General features: G+C 46.4%; 2 protein-coding genes across 10 annotated transcripts in view; both read right to left on the bottom strand.

The window, feature by feature from the left end:
• The window catches only part of LOC121006032 (trypsin-like), a 68,193-nt gene extending 55,047 nt beyond the window's left edge, over positions 1-13,146 (bottom strand). The window contains exons 1-2 of the mRNA XM_040438927.1: positions 13,107-13,146; positions 12,150-12,303 (exon numbers count right to left, since the gene is read on the bottom strand). Coding sequence (XP_040294861.1) covers positions 12,150-12,303; positions 13,107-13,146 — 194 coding nt within the window. The remainder of the gene's footprint in view (positions 1-12,149; positions 12,304-13,106) is intronic.
• The window catches only part of LOC121006028 (M1-specific T cell receptor beta chain-like), a 961,123-nt gene that overhangs the window by 285,444 nt on the left and 649,973 nt on the right, over positions 1-25,706 (bottom strand). Inside the window, exon 3 of one of the 9 annotated variants that reach the window (XM_040438916.1) lies at positions 10,702-10,710. The exons of the other annotated variants lie outside the window; for them this stretch is intronic. Coding sequence (XP_040294850.1) covers positions 10,702-10,710 — 9 coding nt within the window. The remainder of the gene's footprint in view (positions 1-10,701; positions 10,711-25,706) is intronic. 9 annotated transcript variants of the gene reach the window in all.

Genomic DNA, 25,706 nt, shown 5'->3' with positions numbered 1-25,706 from the left:
TAAAATGACACCCCAAAACACATTCCTCAACTTCTCCTGAATACAGAGATACCAGATGTGTGACACTTTTTTGCAGCCTAGGTGGGCAAAGGGGCCCATATTCCAAAGAGCACCTTTCGGATTTCACAGGTCATTTTTTACAGAATTTGATTTCAAACTCCTTACCACACATTTGGGCCCCTAGAATGCCAGGGCAGTATAACTACCCCACAAGTGACCCCATTTTGGAAAGAAGAGACCCCAAGGTATTTCGTGATGGGCATAGTGAGTTCATAGAAGTTTTTATTTTTTGTCACAAGTTAGTGGAATATGAGACTTTGTAAGAAAAAAAAAAAAATCATCATTTTCCGCTAACTTGTGACAAAAAATAAAAAGTTCTATGAACTCACTATGCCCATCAGCGAATACCTTAGGGTGTGTACTTTCCGAAATGGGGTCATTTGTGGGGTGTTTGTACTGTCTGGCCATTGTAGAACCTCAGGAAACATGACAGATGCTCAGAAAGTCAGAGCTGCTTCAAAAAGCGGAAATTCACATTTTTGTACCATAGTTTGTAAACGCTATAACTTTTACCCAAACCATTTTTTTTTTTACCCAAACATTTTTTTTTTATCAAAGACATGTAGAACTATAAATTTAGAGCAAAATTTCTATATGGATCTCGTTTTTTTTGCAAAGTTTTACAACTGAAAGTGAAAAATGTCATTTTTTTGCAAAAAAAATCGTTAAATTTCGATTAATAACAAAAAAAGTAAAAATGTCAGCAGCAATGAAATACCACCAAATGAAAGCTCTATTAGTGAGAAGAAAAGGAGGTAAAATTCATTTGGGTGGTAAGTTGCATGACCGAGCAATAAACGGTGAAAGTAGTGTAGTGCCGATTTGTAAAAAAGGGCCTGGTCTCTAGGGGGGTATAAACCTGTGGTCCTTAAGTGGATAAACAACCGAAAAGTGAAACTTATGGCAATATAAACTGACATTACCACTTAATAGGATACCTTAATCAATGATTTGATCAAGGGTGAAGAGCGGGTAGTGTAAGAGGGGGGAGGAGGGGGTTAAGACTTAGATAAGAGGTAAAGTAAATGAGTGAGGAGAGTTTAATGGTGAGTAAAGAGAAGGAGGGGAGGGAGGAGAAACTGTGTGTTACACAAAGCCTATATGCATTTACACAGCGCAGTTTAAATGTGGATGTGCTGGTTGAGGAGAGCAGGAAATGTTCTCATCTGTAGACTTAAATTATCTTAATCTCCTCACCCAGCGCCTCCTCGTATGTTCCCGTGGAGATGATTGCTTAAGTTATAAGCGTAATCGCTCAGGGGTGTTACAGGGGAAAAGGGTCTGAACCATAAGACAGCGCAATGCGAAAAGCAAACACTTATGTACCCAGAAGCAATAGCATTATGAAGTACGCGTGGACTACTCATGTCTGGATCCAAAGTTGTATATTGCAAGATGAACTCTGATGTTTGCTCATCACACAGCGCCGTCAGCACGCTCCAACTCCCAAATCAGTACTAATAACAGCTTATGAAAATTTGTTAAATGCTATTAGGAGAGGTACCCAGGAGACAGTAAGACATGGGTTCTAGCCAATATCTCCTACTGCAGCATAATCAATCACAGCAGAATAAGGCATTAATTCTAGTGATATCTCAGCTTACAGTAAGTAAGATCAAAACTAAATAGTGCAATGGTTTCAACGACATCTTCTACACAGTATAAATGTACGACTCAAAAAACAAAAATAAATGGAGAATAGAAAAAAACCTTTGGTGTAAGCATCTGGAAGTGCCTGAGAGAGCAAGTATTATGTCGCTAAGTATAGCCCAGTGAGGCATATAACACATGCAAATTTTCCAGGCTCCCTGCACAGAGAGAACGGTTTAGATTTTACTCAGAGAGAGACTCTATGTTCAGGTGTCTTTTAATTCAGCTTGGCGCTTTTTTCGCTGGAGGTGACTTGAATTTCCTGACAATCTGCAGTCTTCCATCTTGGGTATTGGTGGTATCTTCGTTCCGCCAGCTAGAGGCAACCAGGAGGGTATATCCAGAAGCTCCATTTTTAAGATGTTCCACACCTTGATAAGGTCGGTCGGATGTCGAATTATGACTTGCTTGCCATTAATAGACGTATACAGTCCGAATGGATAGCCAGCGCAGTGTGTGTTTTTTCACTCTAAGCAGGTCTGTTAGCAGTTTCAGAGCTCTGCGTTAGGCTAGCGTATTTGGGGCCTCTGGTTGAGGTTTTGGCCTTAGTGCTCTATGAGCTCTCTCAATAACCACCTCGGAGGCTCTCTCCTGTCCCAAAATTGAGGAGAAAATCTGACTAACCGTGGTGAGTGTAACGGATCTCCTGGCACCCCGACCGGGTACCTCCGTTGATAAATGCTCCCAGTGCCTCCCGAGGACTCCAAGCACTCTGCTCGACAGCGATACCACCAGAGGAACCAGAAACAGGAACAGCTCTTACAATAGCTAGGAGTAATAGCCAGGGGAGTATACACGTATAGCAATCCCCACACACTTTAAGACGAGGCTCTATGTTGAGTATAAAACAGGAACTATTTATTGAGGGCTACCCCCCGTATTTATGAAGGTCCCCATCTGGTGGACACTCCCCTAGGGGACCAGATGGAAGACTGACACAGGACAGATATGCAGCAATTAAGGATACACAGACACAATACATCCCCACAATGCATCATGGTTTCCTCCTCTCTGCCCTGGAGACACCCGAGGAGTAATTCAATTATCTTTTAGGACAAAGGGAAATCGCCAATACACATGTGGGGACAACAGGACAGAAATCACCATTTAAACATACAATGTCACAACCCTTACAGTAAACACAGACATTTAACATATCCCCAGATAGCTCAAGTCTGAGTGCATATTATTAGGTGAATGGCACTCAGACTACACGAATACAATAAAATTAGCTATCTGGGTACCCTCACATAACATACAATACAATTCCAAAGACAGATGGTTCTGTCACACACCTCAAAACCCCACATATCCCCATAATGTATACATCCATGGATAGCTCTGATCTGGGTGAACAACATATCCAAAAATAACCCAGATCCGAGCAGGGTTTCCTGAATTCCATGGAAGTCACATTTGGCCGACCGCAAGCATGGCTTTACTGCCCAAAACAGTTCCACAGATTTAAACTGTGCAGCCAGTCTGTCTTCTCCTTTAAAGTTAGTATGGGCCATAATCCTGAGGCAAGAGGCTGGCAAACAGGCCCCTTCAAAACCCAGTGGCGAGGTTATTTTCGCCACAGTGAGTATAGCCTCCGTTTGAATGTCCTCTGGAACACCTCTGATTCGGATATTTTTCCTCCGGCTCCTGTTTTCTTGATCCTCGAGGTGTAGAAAGGCTGTGTTTAACTGCTCTTGCATTTCCTCAATGTTCGTGATAGGCTTCGAGTCTCGCTCACTATGCGCTTCTGACATGGCGCAGGAGCCTTTATCGTCTGAGTCTTCTGTGTAGCTCTGTGCAGTGGCGGTATCTGGCGCCATCTTGGACCTGCACGCCGGAGAAGACATCTTCTTCTTCTTTTTTTAGATATACAGTTGCAAGAAAAAGTATGTGAACCCTTTGGAATGATATGGATTTCTGCACAAATTGGTCATAAAATGTGATCTGATCTTCATCTAAGTCACAACAATAGACAATCACAGTCTGCTTAAACTAATAACACACACAGAATTAAATGTTACCATGTTTTTATTGAACACACCATGTAAGCATTCACAGTGCAGGTGGAAAAAGTATGTGAAACACTAGACTAATGACATCTCCAAGAGCTATTTGGAGTGAGGTGTCAGCCAACTGGAGTCCAATCAATGAGATGAGATTGGAGGTGTTGGTTACAGCTGCCCTGCCCTATAAAAAACACACACCAGTACTGGGTTTGCTTTTCACAAGAAGCATTGCCTTATGCGAATGATGCCTCGCACAAAAGTGCTCTCAGAAGACTTACTATTAAGAATTGTTGACTTGCATAAAGCTGGAAAGGGTTATAAAAGTATCTCCAAAAGCCTTGCTGTTCATCAGTCCATGGTAAGACAAATTGTCTATAAATGGAGAGAGTTCAGCACTGCTGCTACTCTTCCTAGGAGTGGCCGTCCAGTAAAGATGACTGCAAGAGCACAGTGCAGACTGCTCAATGAGGTGAAAAAGAATCCTAGAGTGTCAGCTAAAGACTTACAAAAGTCTCTGGCATATGCTAACATCCCTGTTAGCGAATCTACTATACGTAAAACACTAAACAAGAATGGATTTCATGGGAGGATACCACAGAGGAAGCCACTGCTGTCCAAAAAAAAACATTGCTGCACGTTTACAGTTTGCACAAGAGCACCTGGATGTTCCACAGCAGTACTGGCAAAATATTCTGTGGACAGATGAAACCAAAGTTGAGTTGTTTGGAAGAAACACACAACACTATGTGTGGAGAAAAAGAGGCACAGCACACCAACATCAAAACCTCATCCCAACTGTGAAGTATGGTGGTGGGGGCATCATGGTTTGGGGCTGCTTTGCTGCATCAGGGCCTGGAAGGATTGCTATCATCGAAGGAAAAATGAATTCCCAAGTTTATCAAGACATTTTGCAGGAGAACTTAAGGCCATCTGTCCACCAGCTGAAGCTCAACAGAAGATGGGTGTTGCAACAGGACAACGACCCAAAGCATAGAAGTAAATCAACAGAATGGCTTAAACAGATGAAAATATGCCTTCTGGAGTGGCCCAGTCAGAGTCCTGACCTCAACCCGATTGAGATGCTGTGGCATGACCTCAAGAAAGCAATTCACACCAGACATCCCAAGAATATTGCTGAACTGAAACAGTTCTGTAAAGAGGAATGGTCAAGAATTACTCCTGACCGTTGTGCACGTCTGATCTGCAACTACAGGAAACGTTTTGTTGAAGTTATTGCTGCCAAAGGAGGTTCAACCAGTTATTAAATCCAAGGGTTCACATACTTTTTCCACCTGTACTGTGAATGTTTACATGGTGTGTTCAGTAAAAACATAATATTTAATTCTTTGTGTGTTATTAGTTTAAGCAGATTGTGATTGTCTATTGTTGTGACTTAGATGAAGATCAGATCACATTTTATGACCAATTTGTGCAGAAATCCATATTATTTCAAAGGGTTCACATACTTTTTCTTGCAACTGTATATCCATGTCCGATTGTCCCCTGCTGTGTCTGGGGGTCCCCTGGGACTCTCTGGCTTTATCTTTTGTTGGTTTCCCCATATTCGAGCGTTGTGGGACACAATACTGATCACTTCTCAAATAGAGAGCTGGAACAAAACCTAGTGACGCCTTGAAATTTAGTGGCGTGCCTACACTCTAATCTGGCCTCACTTCCCAACGATATTAAAACTTTGCTTTTATTGAGAGATACGATAGCAGCCTGGAAGGCGATTAGGAAAACCGTTGACTTGCTTCATGCAATCTCTAAATGGATGCCACTGTGGGGTCATCCTGAGTTCCCCCAGGGGTCTAGTACAGGACTCTCTGAGTTATGGGTGTCTAGAGGACTGACTAGGGCGGCACATCTGATGCACCAAGGGGAGAGACGATGGCTGAAAAATATGCCCTGCCTGATTCCAATTTCCTGCTAATTATGCAGATTCTGGGTTTCTGTTCACATAGGTTACGAGACTTGTCGAAGGAGGCGATTACGAACTCCTTTGACTAGGTTCTCAGTTTCTCTCCTCAAACGGTATCCCTCTCGAGGTTATATAGGGCACTCTCAGGCAACTTCACGAAGGCCAAAGTATCCACTCTGTTTAAGAAGTGGGAACGCATCACCATAAAAGATGAGATCGGGGAAAAGATCTTGGAAGGATGGGGCAAAGTCCGCAAGTGTGTGATAAGCGAAACATGGCGTGAAACATATTTTAAAATGATGCACCACGCAATTTATGGTTTTAATTTTCCAGCCTCTCCTCAATTCCCGGATCGCATCACCCATTGTCCAAATTGCAAAGTCTCGGCAACGGATTTCTGGCATGGTATATGGGCGTGTACCAAGGTAGCGAACTTTTGGGTCACCGTGGTCACTTATATCAAGAAACACTGGTTGTTAGATGTACCTATGGAGCCCCAGGCTCTGATCTTTCACTACATACATGTGGAGGGGGGACAGTCTGGCTGTCCAACTCAGATCCCGATAATCTTACATTCCATACTACTGATAGCCAAAAGAGTTTTGCTTCAATGTTGGCTTATGGATACCATGCCAGATATTCCCACTGTGGTCTCTGAGTTGAAGGTACTGTTGGGTTTTGAAAGAATAGAGGCAGTAAGACACAAGGAGTGTTCAGCTTCAAAAATTTTCAGCAAATGGCGAACTTTCATTACTACACACTTTAGTTCCGAAGATATAAAGGAGTTGGTCAAAACCTTCCAGTACACCTCCTGGTACCTTTTTAAATCATCTCTATGTGATACCCTGGGTCCCCTGGCAGTGTAGCCCTGCCTTTCTTTTCCCCTCAACTCTCCCTTCCTCCCCCCATTATTTTTCTTTCCCTCCCTGGTTCTTTGATCACTGTTTTATTTATTTTAATTTAATTTGCAAAATGCAATCAGATTCGCATGTGTAAGGTTCATGTTCCTTTTAAATGCTGTACCGAACCCTCTGTTCTTGTCTTGGTGACATGGGGGATATATATTGCTGTATGATTTGTGTGTACATGAACCTTGTTCTTGTCTTTCTGCGAATCTGCTTCAAATAAACAGAATAAAAAAATTAAAAAAAAGACAGGCAGAGGCAGGCCACCCTGCAGGGGCCGTAGTGGTCGTGGTGCTGTGATTTCCTTTGGCCCTAGAATAATGACCAGTGTTCAGAGGCCACGTACCCTGAACTCGAAAAGTTCTGAGGACATAGTTGACTGGCTAATATAGGACACCCAATCTTCTACAGCTTCCGCTCGGAACCTTGACGCACCATCCTCCTCCAGCTCAGCTTCGGGCACCTCTCAAGTTACTACTCGCCCGCCTGCCGACACCACCAACACTAGCACCACAGCTGCTTCACTTGATCTGTCAGAGGAGTTATTTACACATCAGTTGGAAGAAATGAAAGATGCGCAACCATTATTGCCAGAGGATGTAGATAACAGGGATATGTCTCAGTCAGGCAGCATTACACACATGGACGTACGGTGTGATAATGATGATGTTGTACCCGCTGCTGCTTCCTTTGCTGAGTTGTCAGATACAAGTGAAGCGGTTGATGATGACGATGTGTCCGTGGATGTCACGTGGGTGCCCGCTCGAAGAGAAGAACAGGGGGAAAGTTCAGATGGGGAGACAGAGAGGAGGAGGAGACGAGTTGGAAGCAGGGGGAGGTCGTCGCAAGGAGCTAGTGGCACAGTCAGACAGCATATATCGGCACCCAGGGTCAGCCAGACAGCACGCCAATCAATGCATGCTGTTGCCACCACCAGAATGCCGTCATTGCAAAGCTCAGCAGTGTGGCATTTTTTTGTGTGTGTCTGCCTCTGATAACAGCGATGCCATTTGCAACCTGTGCCAAAAGAAACTTAGTCGTGGGAAGTCCAACACCCACCTAGGTACAACTGCTTTGTGAAGGCACATGATCTCACATCACAAACGCCTATGGGATCAACACATGATGAGTACAAGCAGCACACAAACTCAAAGCCACCATCACCATCCTCCTCCTGGTTTAGCATCTTCAGCCACGTCAACCACTGCTGTCCTCCTTGCCCCCTCTCAACCACCCGCCATTCCGCCTCTCACCTTCAGCAGTTCCTGCTCATCTGCCCACAGTCAGGTGTCCGTCAAGGAAATGTTTGAGCGTAAGAAGCCAATGTCACAGAGTCACCCCCTTGCCCGGCGTCTGACAGCTGGCTTGTCGGAACTCTTAGCCCGCCAGCTTTTACCATACAAGCTGGTGGAGTCTGAGGCCTTCAAAAAATTTGTAGCTATTGGGACACCGCAGTGGAAGGTACCCGGCCGATTTATTTATTTTTTTCACAAAAGGCAATCCCCAACCTGTACTCTATTGTGGAAAAGGAAGTCATGGCATGTCTGGCACACAGTGTTGGGGCATCTGACCACTGATACCTGGTCTGCAAAGCATGGTCAGGGCAGGTATATCACGTACACTGCGCATTGGGTAAACCCGCTGACGGCTGCCAAGCATGGAATGCGTGGCTCTGCAGAGCAGTTGGCGACACCTCCTCTACTCCTCCTACTCCATCCTCTTCGCTAACCTCCTCGGCTGAGTCCTCTTCTGCTGCTGTGTCTTGCTCCACATCAACTGCACCCCCCCAGCTCCCCAGGGGCTATTCCACATCCCGGATGCGACAGTGTCACGCTCTCTTGGGGTTGACTTGCCTGAAAGCAGAGTCACACCGGACCAGCACTCCTGTCTGCCCTGAACGCACAGGTGGATCAGTGGCTGACCCCGCACCAACTAGAGATTGTCAAAGTGGTGTGTGACAATGGCAGCAATTTGTTGGCGGCATTGAATTCTGGCAAGTTGACACATGTGCTGTGCATGGCACATGTGTTGAATCTGATCGTACAACGCTTTGTGCATAAGTACCCAGGCTTACAGGACGTCCTCAAGCAGGCCAGAAAGGTGTGTGGCCATTTCAGGCGTTCCTACTCGGCCATGGCGCACTTTTCCGATATTCAGCGGCGAAACAACATGCCAGTGAGGCGCTTGATTTGCGACCGCCCGAAACGCTGGAATTCAACACTCCTAATGTTCGACCGCCTGCTCCAACAAGAAAAAGCCGTCAACGAGTATTTGTATGACCGGGGTGCTAGGACAGCCTCTGCGGAGCTGGGAATTTTTTGCCACGTTACTGGGCGCTCATGCGCAATGCCTGTAGGCTCATGCGTCCTTGAGGAGGTGACAAACCTAGTCAGTTGCACCGAAGGCACCATCAGCGACCTCATCCCATTTGTTTTCTTCCTGGAGCGTGCCCTGCGAAGAGTGCTGGATCAGGCCATAGATGAGCGTTAAGAGGAAGAGTTGTGGTCACCATCACCACCAGAAACAGCCTTATCAGCATCGCTTGCTGGACCTGCGGCAACGCTGGAAGAGGAGTCTGAGGAAGAGGAGTCAGAGGAGGAATGTTGGCTTTGAGGAGAAGGAAGACCAACCATAGCAGGCATCCCAGGGTGCTCATTGTCACCTATCTGGTACCCGTGGGGGGGAAGAACAGAACTTCAATGAGATCAGTGAGGGCGAGGAATGGGACATGAGTAGCTTGGCATCCAACCTTGTGCAAATGGGGTCTTTCATTCTGTTGAGGGACCCTCGTATAAAAAGGCTGAAGGAGAACGACCTGTACTGGGTGGCAACGCTACTAGACCCCCGGTATAAGCAGAAAGTGGCTGAAATGTTACAGAATTACCGGAAGTCGGAAAGGATGCAGCAGTTCCAAAACAAGTTAAAAAGTATGCTTTACACAGCGTATAAGGGTGATGTCACAGCACAACGGGAATCTAACAGGGGAAGAGGTGAAAGTAATCCTCCTCCTACCACGACCATGCCGGCAAGGACAGGACGCTTTACAGACGTGTTGTTGATGGAGGACATGCAGAGCTTTTTAAGTCCTACACATCGCCACAGCCCTTTGGGGTCCACCCTCAGAGAATGACTCGACCGACAGGTAGCAGACTACCTCGCCTTAACTGCAGATATCGACACTCTGAGGAGCGATGAACCCCTTGACTACTGGGTGTGCAGGCTTGACCTGTGGTCTGAGCTATCCCAATTTGCGATAGAACTTCTGGCCTGACCCGCTTCAAGTGTCCTGTCAGAAAGGACTTTCAGCGCAGCAGGAGGTATTGTCACTGAGAAGAGAATTTGCCTAGGTCAAAAAAGTCTAGATTACCTCACCTTTATTAAGATGAATGAGGCATGGATCCCGAAGGGACTGACAGTGGGGGATGCATTTGACAAAAAAAGGCCTGATGAGATGCCTTGGGCTAAAAATTGTCCACACGCTGCTATATTTTATCTCTGCATGCCAGATGACTTGCGTGACTTCTCCGCCACCAACTAGGGTTCAAGCTGCAATGTTTTAGTGCACTTTCTGCCTGGAAAACATCAATTTTTCCGGCCGTTGCTACAGCAGCGGCTGCAACAATACCTAGTTTTTCAGGTATGTGTACATGCCTAATTTTTCTGGCCTTTGGTGCTGCACTGTGACTGCAAAAACAAAACAAAAAAAAGGCACATACATGTGTCAATTCCCCTTCGAGATCGTTACCTTGTTGTGGTGAAGGGGCTTGCGTATCACAATGAAGCGATCCCCTCTATGAGTGTGTTGGCACACCCCAGATGATAAGGTTGTTGCTTCATTGTGAACAGACCAAAAGCGATGGATAATTTTGCATAGAAAAAACAAATTTTCTTTGTGATCATCTAAGGTGATCATTAAAGCCTACTAGGCCAACAATGGGCCCACACTACAGAATCATTGTTTTCTGGGTCATTTAACTGTCACTGAACTACCTCAGCACGACCATAGGCTTTAAAAAACCGCCATCGCCTGCAATCTCCCAAACGTGCGCACTAGCACAGTCATCAGTACACCACGCATAGAGGATGACGCATAGAGGAATAAAATTTATGTCATCAACTATTGACAACTCTTTGCGGTTGTCTAAAATCTATTCGATACACGTCCCCTGATAGGGAATGTAACAGGGATTAAACTGATTTGAATAGTACTACTTAACACACCACTCATATAGTGTGGCACAGTACATTGCACGGCGCACGCACAGTGCCCCAAATTGGAAGTAAGAGGACCAACCAAGCATCTTTTTCCAACTCCCGGTTCCTAAAATCTATTCCATACACCGGCCCCTGATAGGGGACAAAACAGAGATTAAACTGGTAAAAACTGATTTTTTTAATTAAAAAAAAAAAAGAGGAAAGCCTCTGCGGAGCTGGGTATTTTTTGGCTGAACGCTCATGCACAATGGCTGTAGGCTCATGCATACTTTTGCGGAGGTGACAAACTTGGTCAGTCAAACCCAAGGCAACATCATCAACCTCATCCCATATGTGTTTTTTTCTGGAGGGTGCCCTGCGAAGAGTGCTGGATCAGGCTGTAGATGAGCATGAAGATGAAGAGTTGTGGTCACCATCACCACCAGAAGCAGCCTTGTCGACGATTGCTGGACCTGCGGCAACGCAGAGAGAGGAGTCTGAAGAAGAGGAGTCCGAGGAGGAAGGTGGCTTTGAGGAGGTGGAAGACCAACCACAGCAGGCGTCCCAGGTGGCTTGTTGTCACCTTTCGGGGACCCTTGGTATTGTACGTGGCTGGGTGGAGGAAGAGACCTTCAATGACAGTGAGGACAAGGAACGGGAAAGGCTAGCTTGGTATCCAACCTTGTGCAAATGGGGAGTTTGCGGTTGTTTGCGGTGCGTTAAACGGGGAGTTTGGTCTGTCACTGTGAAGCGGGCATAACCCTTACACTACCTGATCAATACAACATCATACCTGATGTTTTAAAGCACGCTATTCCAAACAATTTAGGAATGTTAAGTGATTTATGCCCTTTATGGATTAAAACCCGACTCTGCGTCAACTACGTAATTTTCCATGGGAGTTTTGCCATGGATCCCCCTCCGGCATGCCACAGTCCAGGTGTTAGTCCCCTTGAAACAACTTTTCCATCACTATTGTGGCCAGAAAGAGTCCCTGTGGGTTTTAAAATTCGCCTGCCTATTGAAGTCTATGGCGTACGCCCGTTTGCAAACATTTGCGGAAATTTGCGTTCACCGTTCGCTAACGGAAAATTTTATGTTCGACATCTCTATCAAGTAGCTGAACTGTAGTACCAGGAACAGCAATAGCCAATTGAATGGCGCTATACCCCTGTCAACTTCGAAGGGGAAGTGGCATTCAGCATATGTGAATGATTGGGGCCTTGGAAGTCAGTGGCTCCCCTCTGATCAGAAATAGGTGACCTATCCTTAGGATGTATCCTCAATATTACAGTCTCAGAAAATCCCTTTAAAAAATCTTTTAAAAAAAATATTGATATTTAGCATCATTTATTAGAACCGTATTAATGATAGTAAATGACCCACTTAGTGTTTTTAATCAGTTGGACTTACGACTTGTAGCAGTGACCAGCAGAGATCACCCATAAGGTGCTGATCAGGCTTCCTCCACAGAAATGATATCCAGAGTTCAGAGAGGCGATGTAGGGAACAGAGTATTCTGGGCAGGTATAACCTCCGACGATTTTATCATCGTCTTCAAAGGAGGCTGTGATGATAAAATTAAGAAAATAAAAAATCTGTTGACATCGTTTTTTAAGTATTGAAAGCTTTTAATATTTTGAAAAGTTGAAGAAATACAGGTGAAACTCGAAAAATTCGAATATCGTGTAAAGTTAATTTATTTTAGTAATGCAACTTAAAAGGTAAAACTAATATATGAGAGGCTCATTACAGGCAAAGCGAGATATTTCAATCCTTTATTTGTTATCATTTGGATGATTATGGCTTACAGCTTATGAAAACCCCAAAGTTATAATCTCAGGTCCACTTTTCTCAGGGGGTATGGATTAATTAGCTGACTAGAGTGTGACACTTTGAGCCTAGAATATTTAACTTTTTCACAATATTCTAATTTTAAGTCACATTACTGAAATAAATAAACTTTTGCACAATATTCTAATGTTTCGAGTTTCACCTGTACATTGAAGAGGGAATGGGTAAGGCTCCATTCAGATGTCCGTATGTGTTTTGCGGATCCGCGAATCCGCAAAACACGGAAACGGGCAATGTGCTTTCCGCATTTTGCGGATCCGCACATTGCCAGAACTATATAGAAAATGCCTTTTCTTGTCCGCAATTGTGGACAAGAATAGGACATGTTCTATATTTTTGCGGAACGGAAGTGCGGACCCGGAAGTGCAGATCCGCAATTCCGGATCCGAGCGGGACAAAGTCTGTCCCCATAGAAATGAATGGGTCCGCAATTCCGTTCCGCAAAATGTAGAACAGAATTGCGGACGTGTGAATGGGGCCTAATACTTGCTTCTAGTTATTTGTAGGTATTTGTACCTGCAACTCCAATGATGACTGCTACCAGAAGAAGCTTCATGGTTGATTTCTAAGTCGTAGTGTACTGGTATGCTGCACATTTTCCTATTTATATATTCACTGGAACAAGGTGGGAATGGATCCAAGGACATTTGTCCTTGATTAATACACAACTGCCCTTAACTCCAAATGGTCGTAATGACAAAGTTCTCATGATAATGTATTTTTAAAGTATTATCATAAGCAGGAAAGGTTCCTTGAAAGCTATGTAGATGCAAATCCAGAAGAAGTGTCCGATCACTGATTGCCCTGATGGACAAATAATTATGTTCTTCAGATAAAGATCATGTCTGGATGGGGAAGCAACTTGGGAGTCCCTTGAATGTGTTTTCCTGCCATAGAGTAGTGATGTTGGATTGTGAATAGAGATGGCCCGAACTATCCGACGGCGAACAGTTCCCGGCGAACATAGCTTGTTCGCGTTCGCCTCTGCCGGGCGAACACATGCGATGTTCGGTCCGCCCCCTATACATCATCATTGAGCAAACTTTGACCCTGTACCTCACAGTCAGCAGACACATTCCAGCCAATCAGCAGCATACCCTCCCTCCCAGACCCTCCCACCTCCTGCACAGCATCCATTTTAGATTCATTCTGAAGCTGCAGTCTTAGTGAGAGGAGGGAGACTGTAACTGCTGCTGATTTAATTGGGAAATCGATAGCTAGGCTAGTGAATTCAGTGTCCACTCCAGTCCTGAAAGACTCATCTGATCTCTGCTGTAAGGACAGCGTCCTGACAGCACCCCAAAAAGCCCTTTTTAGGGCTGCAACATTAGTCTGCTTTTTTTTTTTCCTTTATATACATATTGCAGTTGCCTGGCCTGCCTGTGTGTGAGGAGCTGCAGGCCCACAGACTGTAGTGTGCCCACTGCCAGTGCTCACCCCTGTCATTCCGTGTGGCACAGGACTTTGCTTAAAAAAAGGCACTTAATTTTTACACTTTAATCTAAGGTTAGTTGCCTGCCAGTGTGTGTCAGGCTGACTTCCACTGACTGTAGTGTGCCCACTGCCAGTGCCCACCACTCATACCGGCTGGCACAGGACTTTGCTTAAAAAAGGCATTTAATTTTTACACTTTAATGTAATTTCAGCTGCTTGCCTGCTGCTAGTGTGTGTCAGGCCGACTTCAACTGACTGTAGTGTGCCCACTGCCAGTGCCCACCCCTGTCATACCGAGTGGCACAGGACTTTGCTTAAAAAATAGGCACTTAATTTTTACACTTTAATCTAAGGTTAGTTGCCTGCCAGTGTGTGTCAGGCTGACTTCCACTGACTGTAGTGTGCCCACTGCCAGTGCCCACCACTCATACCGGCTGGCACAGGACTTTGCTTAAAAAAGGCATTTAATTTTTACACTTTAATGTAATTTCAGCTGCTTGCCTGCTGCTAGTGTGTGTCAGGCCGACTTCAACTGACTGTAGTGTGCCCACTGCCAGTGCCCACCCCTGTCATACCGAGTGGCACAGGACTTTGCTTAAAAAATAGGCACTTAATTTTTACACTTTAATCTAAGGTTAGTTGCCTGCCAGTGTGTGTCAGGCTGACTTCCACTGACTGTAGTGTGCCCACTGCCAGTGCCCACCACTCATACCGGCTGGCACAGGACTTTGCATAAAAAAGGCATTTAATTTTTACACTTTAGTGTAATTTCAGCTGCTTGCCTGCTGCTAGTGTGTGTCAGGCCGACTTCAACTGACTGTAGTGTGCCCACTGCCAGTGCCCACCCCTGTCATACCGAGTGGCACAGGACTTTGCTTAAAAAATAGGCACTTAATTTTTACACTTTAATCTAAGGTTAGTTGCCTGCCAGTGTGTGTCAGGCTGACTTCCACTGACTGTAGTGTGCCCACTGCCAGTGCCCACCACTCATACCGGCTGGCACAGGACTTTGCTTAAAAAAGGCATTTAATTTTTACACTTTAATGTAATTTCAGCTGCTTGCCTGCTGCTAGTGTGTGTCAGGCCGACTTCAACTGACTGTAGTGTGCCCACTGCCAGTGCCCACCCCTGTCATACCGAGTGGCACAGGACTTTGCTTAAAAAATAGGCACTTAATTTTTACACTTTAATCTAAGGTTAGTTGCCTGCCAGTGTGTGTCAGGCTGACTTCCACTGACTGTAGTGTGCCCACTGCCAGTGCCCACCACTCATACCGGCTGGCACAGGACTTTGCATAAAAAAGGCATTTAATTTTTACACTTTAGTGTAATTTCAGCTGCTTGCCTGCTGCTAGTGTGTGTCAGGCCGACTTCAACTGACTGTAGTGTGCCCACTGCCAGTGCCCACCCCTGTCATACCGAGTGGCACAGGACTTTGCTTAAAAAATAGGCACTTAATATTTACACTTTAATCTAAGGTTAGTTGCCTGCCAGTGTGTGTCAGGCTGACTTCCACTGACTGTAGTGTGCCCACTGCCAGTGCCCACCACTCATACCGGCTGGCACAGGACTTTGCTTAAAAAAGGCATTTAATTTTTACACTTTAATGTAATTTCAGCTGCTTGCCTGCTGCTAGTGTGTGTCAGGCCGACTTCAACTGACTGTAGTGTGCCCACTGCCAGTGCCCACCCCTGTCATACCGAGTGGCACAGGACTTTGCTTAAAAAATAGGCACTTAATTTTTACACTTTAATCTAAGGTTAGTTGCCTGCCAGTGTGTGTCAGGCTGACTTCCACTGACTGTAGTGTGCCCACTGCCAGTGCCCACCACTCATACCGGCTGGCACAGGACTTTGCATAAAAAAGGCATTTAATTTTTACACTTTAGTGTAATTTCAGCTGCTTGCCTGCTGCTAGTGTGTGTCAGGCCGACTTCAACTGACTGTAGTGTGCCCACTGCCAGTGCCCACCCCTGTCATACCGAGTGGCACAGGACTTTGCTTAAAAAATAGGCACTTAATTTTTACACTTTAATCTAAGGTTAGTTGCCTGCCAGTGTGTGTCAGGCTGACTTCCACTGACTGTAGTGTGCCCACTGCCAGTGCCCACCACTCATACCGGCTGGCACAGGACTTTGCTTAAAAAAGGCATTTAATTTTTACACTTTAATGTAATTTCAGCTGCTTGCCTGCTGCTAGTGTGTGTCAGGCCGACTTCAACTGACTGTAGTGTGCCCACTGCCAGTGCCCACCCCTGTCATACCGAGTGGCACAGGACTTTGCTTAAAAAATAGGCACTTAATTTTTACACTTTAATCTAAGGTTAGTTGCCTGCCAGTGTGTGTCAGGCTGACTTCCACTGACTGTAGTGTGCCCACTGCCAGTGCCCACCACTCATACCGGCTGGCACAGGACTTTGCATAAAAAAGGCATTTAATTTTTACACTTTAGTGTAATTTCAGCTGCTTGCCTGCTGCTAGTGTGTGTCAGGCCGACTTCAACTGACTGTAGTGTGCCCACTGCCAGTGCCCACCCCTGTCATACCGAGTGGCACAGGACTTTGCTTAAAAAATAGGCACTTAATTTTTACACTTTAATCTAAGGTTAGTTGCCTGCCAGTGTGTGTCAGGCTGACTTCCACTGACTGTAGTGTGCCCACTGCCAGTGCCCACCACTCATACCGGCTGGCACAGGACTTTGCTTAAAAAAGGCATTTAATTTTTACACTTTAATGTAATTTCAGCTGCTTGCCTGCTGCTAGTGTGTGTCAGGCCGACTTCAACTGACTGTAGTGTGCCCACTGCCAGTGCCCACCCCTGTCATACCGAGTGGCACAGGACTTTGCTTAAAAAATAGGCACTTAATTTTTACACTTTAATCTAAGGTTAGTTGCCTGCCAGTGTGTGTCAGGCTGACTTCCACTGACTGTAGTGTGCCCACTGCCAGTGCCCACCACTCATACCGGCTGGCACAGGACTTTGCATAAAAAAGGCATTTAATTTTTACACTTTAGTGTAATTTCAGCTGCTTGCCTGCTGCTAGTGTGTGTCAGGCCGACTTCAACTGACTGTAGTGTGCCCACTGCCAGTGCCCACCCCTGTCATACCGAGTGGCACAGGACTTTGCTTAAAAAATAGGCACTTAATTTTTACACTTTAATCTAAGGTTAGTTGCCTGCCAGTGTGTGTCAGGCTGACTTCCACTGACTGTAGTGTGCCCACTGCCAGTGCCCACCACTCATACCGGCTGGCACAGGACTTTGCTTAAAAAAGGCATTTAATTTTTACACTTTAATGTAATTTCAGCTGCTTGCCTGCTGCTAGTGTGTGTCAGGCCGACTTCAACTGACTGTAGTGTGCCCACTGCCAGTGCCAACCACTGATACCGGGTGGCACAGTAGCTTGCCGATAAATAAGGCATTTAATTTTTAGACAGTAGTCTAAATTCAGTTGCTTGCCTGCTGCCAGTGTGTGTCAGGCCCGCTTCCACTGACTGTAGTGTGCCCACTGCCAGTGCCAACCACTGATACCGGGTGGCACAGTAGCTTGCCGATAAATAAGGCATTTAATTTTTAGACAGTAGTCTAAATTCAGTTGCTTGCCTGCTGCCAGTGTGTGTCAGGCCCGCTTCCACTGACTGTAGTGTGCCCACTGCCAGTGCCAACCACTGATACCGGGTGGCACAGTAGCTTGTCGATAAATAAGGCATTTAATTTTTACACTTTAGTGTAATTTCAGTTGCTTGCCTGCTGCCAGTGTGTGTCAGGCCCGCTTCCACTGACTGTAGTGTGCCCACTGCCAGTGCCAACCACTCATACCGGGTGGCACAGTAGCTTGCCGATAAATAAGGCATTTAATTTTTAGACAGTAGTCTAAATTCAGTTGCTTGCCTGCTGCCAGTCAGTGTGTCAGGCCCTCTTCCACTGACTGTAGTGTGCCCACTGCCAGTGCCAACCACTCATACCGGGTGGCACAGTAGCTTGCCGATAAATAAGGCATTTAATTTTTACACTTTAGTGTAATTTCAGTTGCTTGCCTGCTGCCAGTGTGTGTCAGGCCCGCTTCTACTGACTGTAGTGTGCCCACTGCCAGTGCCAACCACTGATACCGGGTGGCACAGTAGCTTGCCGATAAATAAGGCATTTAATTTTTAGACAGTAGTCTAAATTCAGTTGCTTGCCTGCTGCCAGTGTGTGTCAGGCCCGCTTCCACTGACTGTAGTGTGCCCACTGCCAGTGCCAACCACTGATACCGGGTGGCACAGTAGCTTGTCGATAAATAAGGCATTTAATTTTTACACTTTAGTGTAATTTCAGTTGCTTGCCTGCTGCCAGTGTGTGTCAGGCCCGCTTCCACTGACTGTAGTGTGCCCACTGCCAGTGCCAACCACTGATACCGGGTGGCACAGTAGCTTGCCGATAAATAAGGCATTTAATTTTTAGACAGTAGTCTAAATTCAGTTGCTTGCCTGCTGCCAGTGTGTGTCAGGCCCTCTTCCACTGACTGTAGTGTGCCCACTGCCAGTGCCAACCATTCATACCGGGTGGCACAGTAGCTTGCCGATAAATAAGGCATTTAATTTTTACACTTTAGTGTAATTTCAGTTGCTTGCCTGCTGCCAGTGTGTGTCAGGCCCTCTTCCACTGACTGTAGTGTGCCCACTGCCAGTGCCAACCACTGATACCGGGTGGCACAGTAGCTTGCCGATAAATAAGGCATTTAATTTTTAGACAGTAGTCTAAATTCAGTTGCTTGCCTGCTGCCAGTGTGTGTCAGGCCCACTTCCACAGACTGTAGTGTGCCCACTGCCAGTGCCAACCACTCATACCGGGTGGCACAGTACCTAGCACGCGTAGTACCACTTATCTAAAAAAAAAATGACAGGCAGAGGCAGGCCACCCCGCAGGGGCCGTCGTGGTCGTGGTGCTGTGATTTCCACTGTCCCTGGAATAATGCCCAGTTTTCAGAGGCCACGTACCCTGAACCCGAAAAATTCAGAGGACGTAGTTGACTGGCTTAGACAGGACACCCAATCTTCAACAGCTTCCGCTAAGAACCTTGACGCACCATCCTCCTCCAACTCAGCTTCGGTCACCTGCTCTCAAGTTACCACGCACCCGCCCGTCGCCACTACCACCACAGCCACCACAGCCGCTTCACTTGATCCGTCAGAGGAGTTATTTACACATCAGTTGGATGCAATTAGTGATGCGCAACCATTATTGCCAGATGATGTAGATTACGGGGATATGTCTCAGTCAGGCAGGATTACACACATGGACGTACAGTGTGATGATGATGATGTTGTACCCGCTGCTGCTTCCTTTGCTGAGGTGTCAGATACAAGTGAAGCGGTTGATGATGACGATGTGTCCACGGATGCCACGTGGGTGCCTGCTCGAAGAGAAGAAGAGGGGGAAAGTTCTGAAGGGGAGACAGAGAGAATGAGGAGACGAGTTGGAAGCAGGGGGAGGTCGTCGCAAGGAGTTAGTGGCACAGTCAGACAGCATGTATCGGCACCTGGGGTCAGCCAGACAGCACGCCAGTCAACGCATGCTGTTGCCACCACTAGAATGCCGTCATTGCAAAGCTCAGCAGTGTGGCATTTTTTTTGTGTGTCTGCCTCTGATAAAAGCAATGCCATTTGCAACCTGTGCCAAAAGAAACTGAGTCGTGGGAAGTCCAACACCCACCTTGGTACAACTGCTTTGCGAAGGCACATGATCTCACATCACAAACGCCTATGGGATCAACACATGAGTACAAGCAGCACACAAACTCAAAGCCACCATGCTCCTCCTGGTCCTGCATCTTCAGCCACGTCAACCACTGCTGTCCTCCCTGCCCCCTCTCAACCACCCGCCACTCCATCTCTCACCTTCAGCAGTTCCTGCTCATCTGCCCACAGTCAGGTGTCTGTCAAGGACATGTTTGAGCATAAGAAGCCAATGTCACAAAGTCACCCCCTTGCCCGGCGACTGACAGCTGGCTTGACGGAACTCTTAGCCCGCCAGCTTTTACCATACCAGCTGGTAGAGTCTGAGGCCTTCAAAAAATTTGTCGCTATTGGGACACCACAGTGGAAGGTACCCGGACGAAATTTTTTTTCAAAAAAGGCAATCCCAAACCTCTACCATGTCATTGAAAAGGAAGTCATGGCATCTCTGGCATACAGTGTTGGGGCAAGGGTCCATCTGACCACTGATACCTGGTCTGCAAAGCACGGTCAGGGCAGGTATATCACGTATACTGCGCATTGGGTCAACCTGCTGATGGCTGACAAGCATGGAATGCGTGGCTCTGCAGCGGAGTTGGTGACACCACCACGACTTGCAGGCAGACCTACTGCCACCTCCTCTACTCCTACTCCATCCTCTTTAATTTCCTCCTCGGCTGAGTCCTCTTCTGCTGCGGCGTCTGGCTGCACATCAACTGATTCCCCCCAGCTCCCCAGGGGCTATTCCACATCCCGGATACGACAGTGTAACGCTATCTTGGGGTTGACTTGCCTGAAAGCAGAGAGCCACACAGGACCAGCACTCCTGTCCGCCCTGAACGCACAGGTGGATCAGTGGCTGACCCCGCACCAACTGGAGATCGGCAAAGTGGTGTGTGACAATGGAAGCAATCTGTTGGCGGCATTAAATTTGGGCAAGTTGTCACATGTGCCGTGCATGGCACATGTGTTGAATCTCATCGTACAACGTTTTGTGTCTAAGTACCCAGGCTTACAGGACGTCCTCAAGCAGGCCAGGAAGGTGTGTGGCCATTTCAGGCGTTCCTACACGGCCATGGCGCACTTTTCCGATATTCAGCGGCGAAACAACATGCCAGTGAGGCGCTTGATATGCGACAGCCCGACACGTTGGAATTCAACACTCCTAATGTTCGACCGCCTGCTCCAACAAGAAAAAGCCGTCAACGAGTATTTGTATGACCGGGGTGCTAGGACAGCCTCTGCGGAGCTGGGAATCTTTTTGCCACGTTACTGGACACTCATGCGCAATGCCTGTAGGCTTATGCGTCCTTTTGAGGAGGTGACAAACCTAGTCAGTCGCACCGAAGGCACCATCAGCGACCTCATCCCATTTGTTTTCTTCCTGGAGCGTGCCCTGCGAAGAGTTCTGGATCAGGCTGTAGATGAGCGTGAAGAGGAAGAGGAAGAGTTGTGGTCACCATCACCACCAGAAACAGCCTTGTCATCATCGCTTGCCGGACCTGCAGCAACGCTGGAAGAGGAGTATGAGGAAGAGGAGTCAGAGGAGGAATGTGGCGGCTTTGAGGAGGAGGAAGACCAACCACAGCAGGCACCCCAGGGTGCTCGTTGTTGTCACCTATCTGGGACCCATGGTGTTGTACGTGGCTGGGGGGAAGAACAGACCGTCAATGACATCAGTGAGGACGAGGAACGGGAAATGAGAAGCTCTGCATCCAACCTTGTTCAAATGGGGTCTTTCATGCTGTCATGTCTGTTGAGGGACCCACGTATAAAAAGGATAAAGGAGAACGATCTGTACTGGGTGACCACGCTACTAGACCCCCGGTATAAGCAGAAAGTGGCAGAAATGTTACCAAATTACCGAAAGTCGGAAAGGATGCAGCAGTTCAAAACCAAACTAAAAAATATGCTTTACACAGCTTATAAGGGAGATGTCACAGCACAACGGGAATCTAACAGGGGAAGAGGTGAGTGTAATCCTCCTCCTACCACGGCGGCAAGGACTGGACGATTTACAGATGTGTTGTTGATGGAGGACATGCGGAGCTTTTTCAGTCCTACTCATCGCCACAGCCCTTCGGGATCCAGCCTTAGAGAACGACTCGACCGACAGGTAGCAGACTACCTCGCCTTAACAGCAGATATCGACACTCTGAGGAGCAATGAACCCCTTCACTACTGGGTGTGCAGGCTTGACCTGTGGCCTGAGCTATCCCAGTTTGCGATAGAACTTCTGGCCTGCCCTGCTTCAAGTGTCCTGTCAGAAAGGAGCTTCAGTGCAGCAGGAGGCATTGTCACTGACAAGAGAAGTCGCCTCGGTCAAAAAAGTGTTGATTACCTCACCTTCATAAAGATGAATGAGGCATGGATCCCGAAGGGACTGACAGTGGGGGATACGTTTGACTAACAAAAGGCCTGATTACATGCCTTGGCCTCAAAATGGTCCCCACGCTGCTGTATTTAATGTCTGCATACCGGATGACTTTCGTGAATTCTCCACCACCAACTAGGGTTCAAGCCGTAATGTTTTAGTCACTTTTCTGCCTGGAAAACATAAATTTTTCCGGCCGCTGCTACAATAGCGTCTGCAACAGTGCCATTATTTTTCAGGCATGTGTACATGCCTAATTTTTATGTCCTATGGTGCAGCACTGTGGCTGCAAAAACAAACCAAAAAAAAAAGGCACATACAAGTGTCAATTCCCCTTCGTGATCGTTACCTTGTTGTGGTGAAGGGGCTTGCGTATCACAATGAAGCAATCATCATCACCTCTATAAAAGTGTGTTGGCAATGTTGCCACACCCCAGATGATAAGGCCGTTGCTTCATTATGGTCAGACCAAAAGCGATCGGGTGGCCACGCTACTAGACCCCCGGTATAAGCAGAAAGTGGCAGAAATGTTACCAAATTACCAAAAGTCGGAAAGGATGCAGCAGTTCAAAACCAAACTAAAAAATATGCTTTACACAGCTTATAAGGGGGATGTCAATGGGGGATTCGACAATGGTTAATCAATTCGACCGGATAGGGTCCGTAACAGGGATTAAACTGATAGCAATAGTACTAGTTAAGACACCACTCATATAGGGTGTCACAGCACATTGCTCTGTGCACGCGCAGTGCCCCAATTTGGGAGTAAGAGGACCGACCAAGCTGCTTTTTCCATCTCCCGGTTCCTGAAATCAATTCAGTTTAGTGTATGAGAGTTTGGTCTGTCACTGTGAAGGCAGTCGAAGGTACCCGGCCTAAATTTTTTTTCATAAAAGGCAATTCCTGATATGGGACGTAACAGGGATTAAACTGATGAGAATAATACTACAGAAAATACCACTCATATCGGTGGAGGGAGCCAGCGTTTTTTTAACCATCTCCCCGTTCAAAAAATCTATTTAATAAATGGCCCCCAGATTGGGGATGTTAGAGGGATTAAACTGATGAGAATAGTACTACAGAAAATACCACTCATATCGGGTGTGACAGTAAATTGCACGGCGCAGATGCAGTCACCGTGGTTTAAAACAGAGTGGAGGGAGCCAGCGTTTTTTTAACCATCTCCCCGTTCGAAAAATCTATTCAATAAATGGCACCCAGATTGGGGACGTTAGAGGGATTAAACTGATGAGAATAGTACTACAGAAAATACCACTCATATCGGGTGTGACAGTAAATTGCACGGCGCAGACGCAGTCACCGTGGTTTAAAACAGAGTGGAGGGAGCCAGGTTTTTTTTAACCATCTCCCCGTTCGAAAAATCTATTCAATAAATGGCACCCAGATTGGGGACGTTAGAGGGATTAAACTGATGAGAATAGTACTACAGAAAATACCACTCATATCGGGTGTGACAGTAAATTGCACGGCGCAGATGCAGTCACCGTGGATTAAAACAGAGTGGAGGGAGCCAGCGTTTTTTTAACCATCTCCCCGTCCGAAAAATCTGTTTAATAAATGGCCCCCAGATTGGGGAGTCGGGGACGTTAGAGGGATTAAACTGATGAGAATAGTACTACAGAAAATACCACTCATATCGGGTGTGACAGTAAATTGCACGGCGCAGACGCAGTCACCGTGGATAAAAACAAAGGGGAGGGAGCCAGCGTTTTTTTAACCATCTCCCCGTTCGAAAAATCAATTCAATTGACCTTTCGGGGACCCTTGGTGTTGTACGTGGCTGGGTGGAGGAAGAAACCTTCAATGACATCACCGGGACGTGGCTAGCTTGGTATCCAACCTTGTGCAAATGGGGAGTTTGCGGTTGTGCAAATGAACTGTTTGCGGTGCATTAAAAGGGGAGTTTGATCTGTCAATGTCTGTGATGCGGGCGTAACCCTTACACTACCTGATCGATACAACATCATACCTGATCGTATACACACACTGGATGTTTTAAAGCACGTTATTCCAAACAATTTAGGAATGTTAGTTGATTTATGCCCTTTATGGATTAAAACCCGACTCTGCGTCCACTACGTAATTTTCCATGGGAGTTTTGCCATAGATCCCCCTCCGGCATGCCACAGTCCAGGTGTTAGACCCCTTGAAACAACTTTCTCATCACTATTGTGGCCAGAAAGAGTCCCTGTGGGTTTTAAAATTCGCCTGTCTATTGAAGTCTATGGCGGTTCGCCCGGTTCGCCAGTTCGCGAACATTTGCGGAAGTTCGCGTTCGCTGTTCGCGAACTGAAAATTTTATGTTCGCGACATCACTAATTGTGAACGTGAGGTTCTATACAGTATTTTAAATCTGTTGCAGTGGCTATGGCACCAAGACCCTCATCACTAGAGATGAGAAAATCGAATCCCACAAAGTGGAATTCGATCCGAATTTCAGGATAAATTTGATTCGCCTAGAAGCCGAATTTCCTTGTGCTTCGTGTCAGCTAGTCGATTTAACCTGAAAGAGGATAAAAAACAAAAAAATTCAAACTTACCTCCTCCATTTGCTCACGACAGGCCACCAGCCTCCATCTTGCTTGAAGATCCTGGTCGAAATCCCGTGCGGCGCGTACATCATCACGCCGGTGAAGACATCATATGTCACCACGCCAGCCGGAGTGACAACGTAATTTCAAATGGAGGCGGTAAGTTTGATTATATATTTTTTTTTATTGTTAATTTTTTACTCAGATGCCGCGATCATGTATGAATGCGGCATCTGAGGGGTACAATGATGGGGTTGGCGCTATCACATCTCCCTGTCATTGCACCTACTTCTTACAAAAAAATGCGCTTCGTGACGAAGTAATTTGTCAGAAAGAGATTTTTTTTTTTCTGAAATTCAGCGAATTAGCCGAATTGAACTTTTAAGAAATTCGCTCATCTCTACTCATCGCCTAGGGGCTCCATAGGCCCTTTTGCCATAAGACACCAATTTATATAAAAAGCACATTGTGGGTTGGCGACCCATTTTGCATCATGGCCTAGCGGTCCAAACAAATCTCTGATTCATTGAAATTGAGGGTTTTAGCTGGACCCTGAATAGGGACATTTTGGTTGTTACGGTCATGGAAGTCAATGGCTATCATGGTCATATTGTTATAGGATCATGCATGTTATTGTCCAAATCAGTAAAATCAATCATGGGCCTATAGAATCTACTTGGCCCACCCATATGCTATGCTTGTAGCATGGCTAGGAGCAGGGCCAGTTTTAGACAAAATGTAGCCTTGGACAAAATTAAAAGGGGGGCCCACATCTTGTAGTAATGTGCTAAAAACGACGTTCGACACCCACGCCAATCAGCTGTTTGAGGAGATGGCGCGTGCTGTTCATTGCTGCTGTTCCATAGACCTACAGCAGCAAAGCAGGAAGAGAGAAGGGAGACGGCACGAACGCACTGCTTATCCTCAAATAGCTGATCGGCGGGAGTACCAGGTGTTAGACCCCCGCCGATCTAATATTGATGACCTATCCTAAGGGTAGGTCATCAATATGAATAAACCCAGAGAACCTCTTGAAGCTACCC

The sequence above is a fragment of the Bufo bufo genome, chromosome 6 (genome assembly GCF_905171765.1).
Source record: "Bufo bufo chromosome 6, aBufBuf1.1, whole genome shotgun sequence".
Lineage (NCBI taxonomy): Eukaryota > Metazoa > Chordata > Amphibia > Anura > Bufonidae > Bufo > Bufo bufo.
This window is presented reverse-complemented; position numbering and strand designations above follow the sequence as displayed.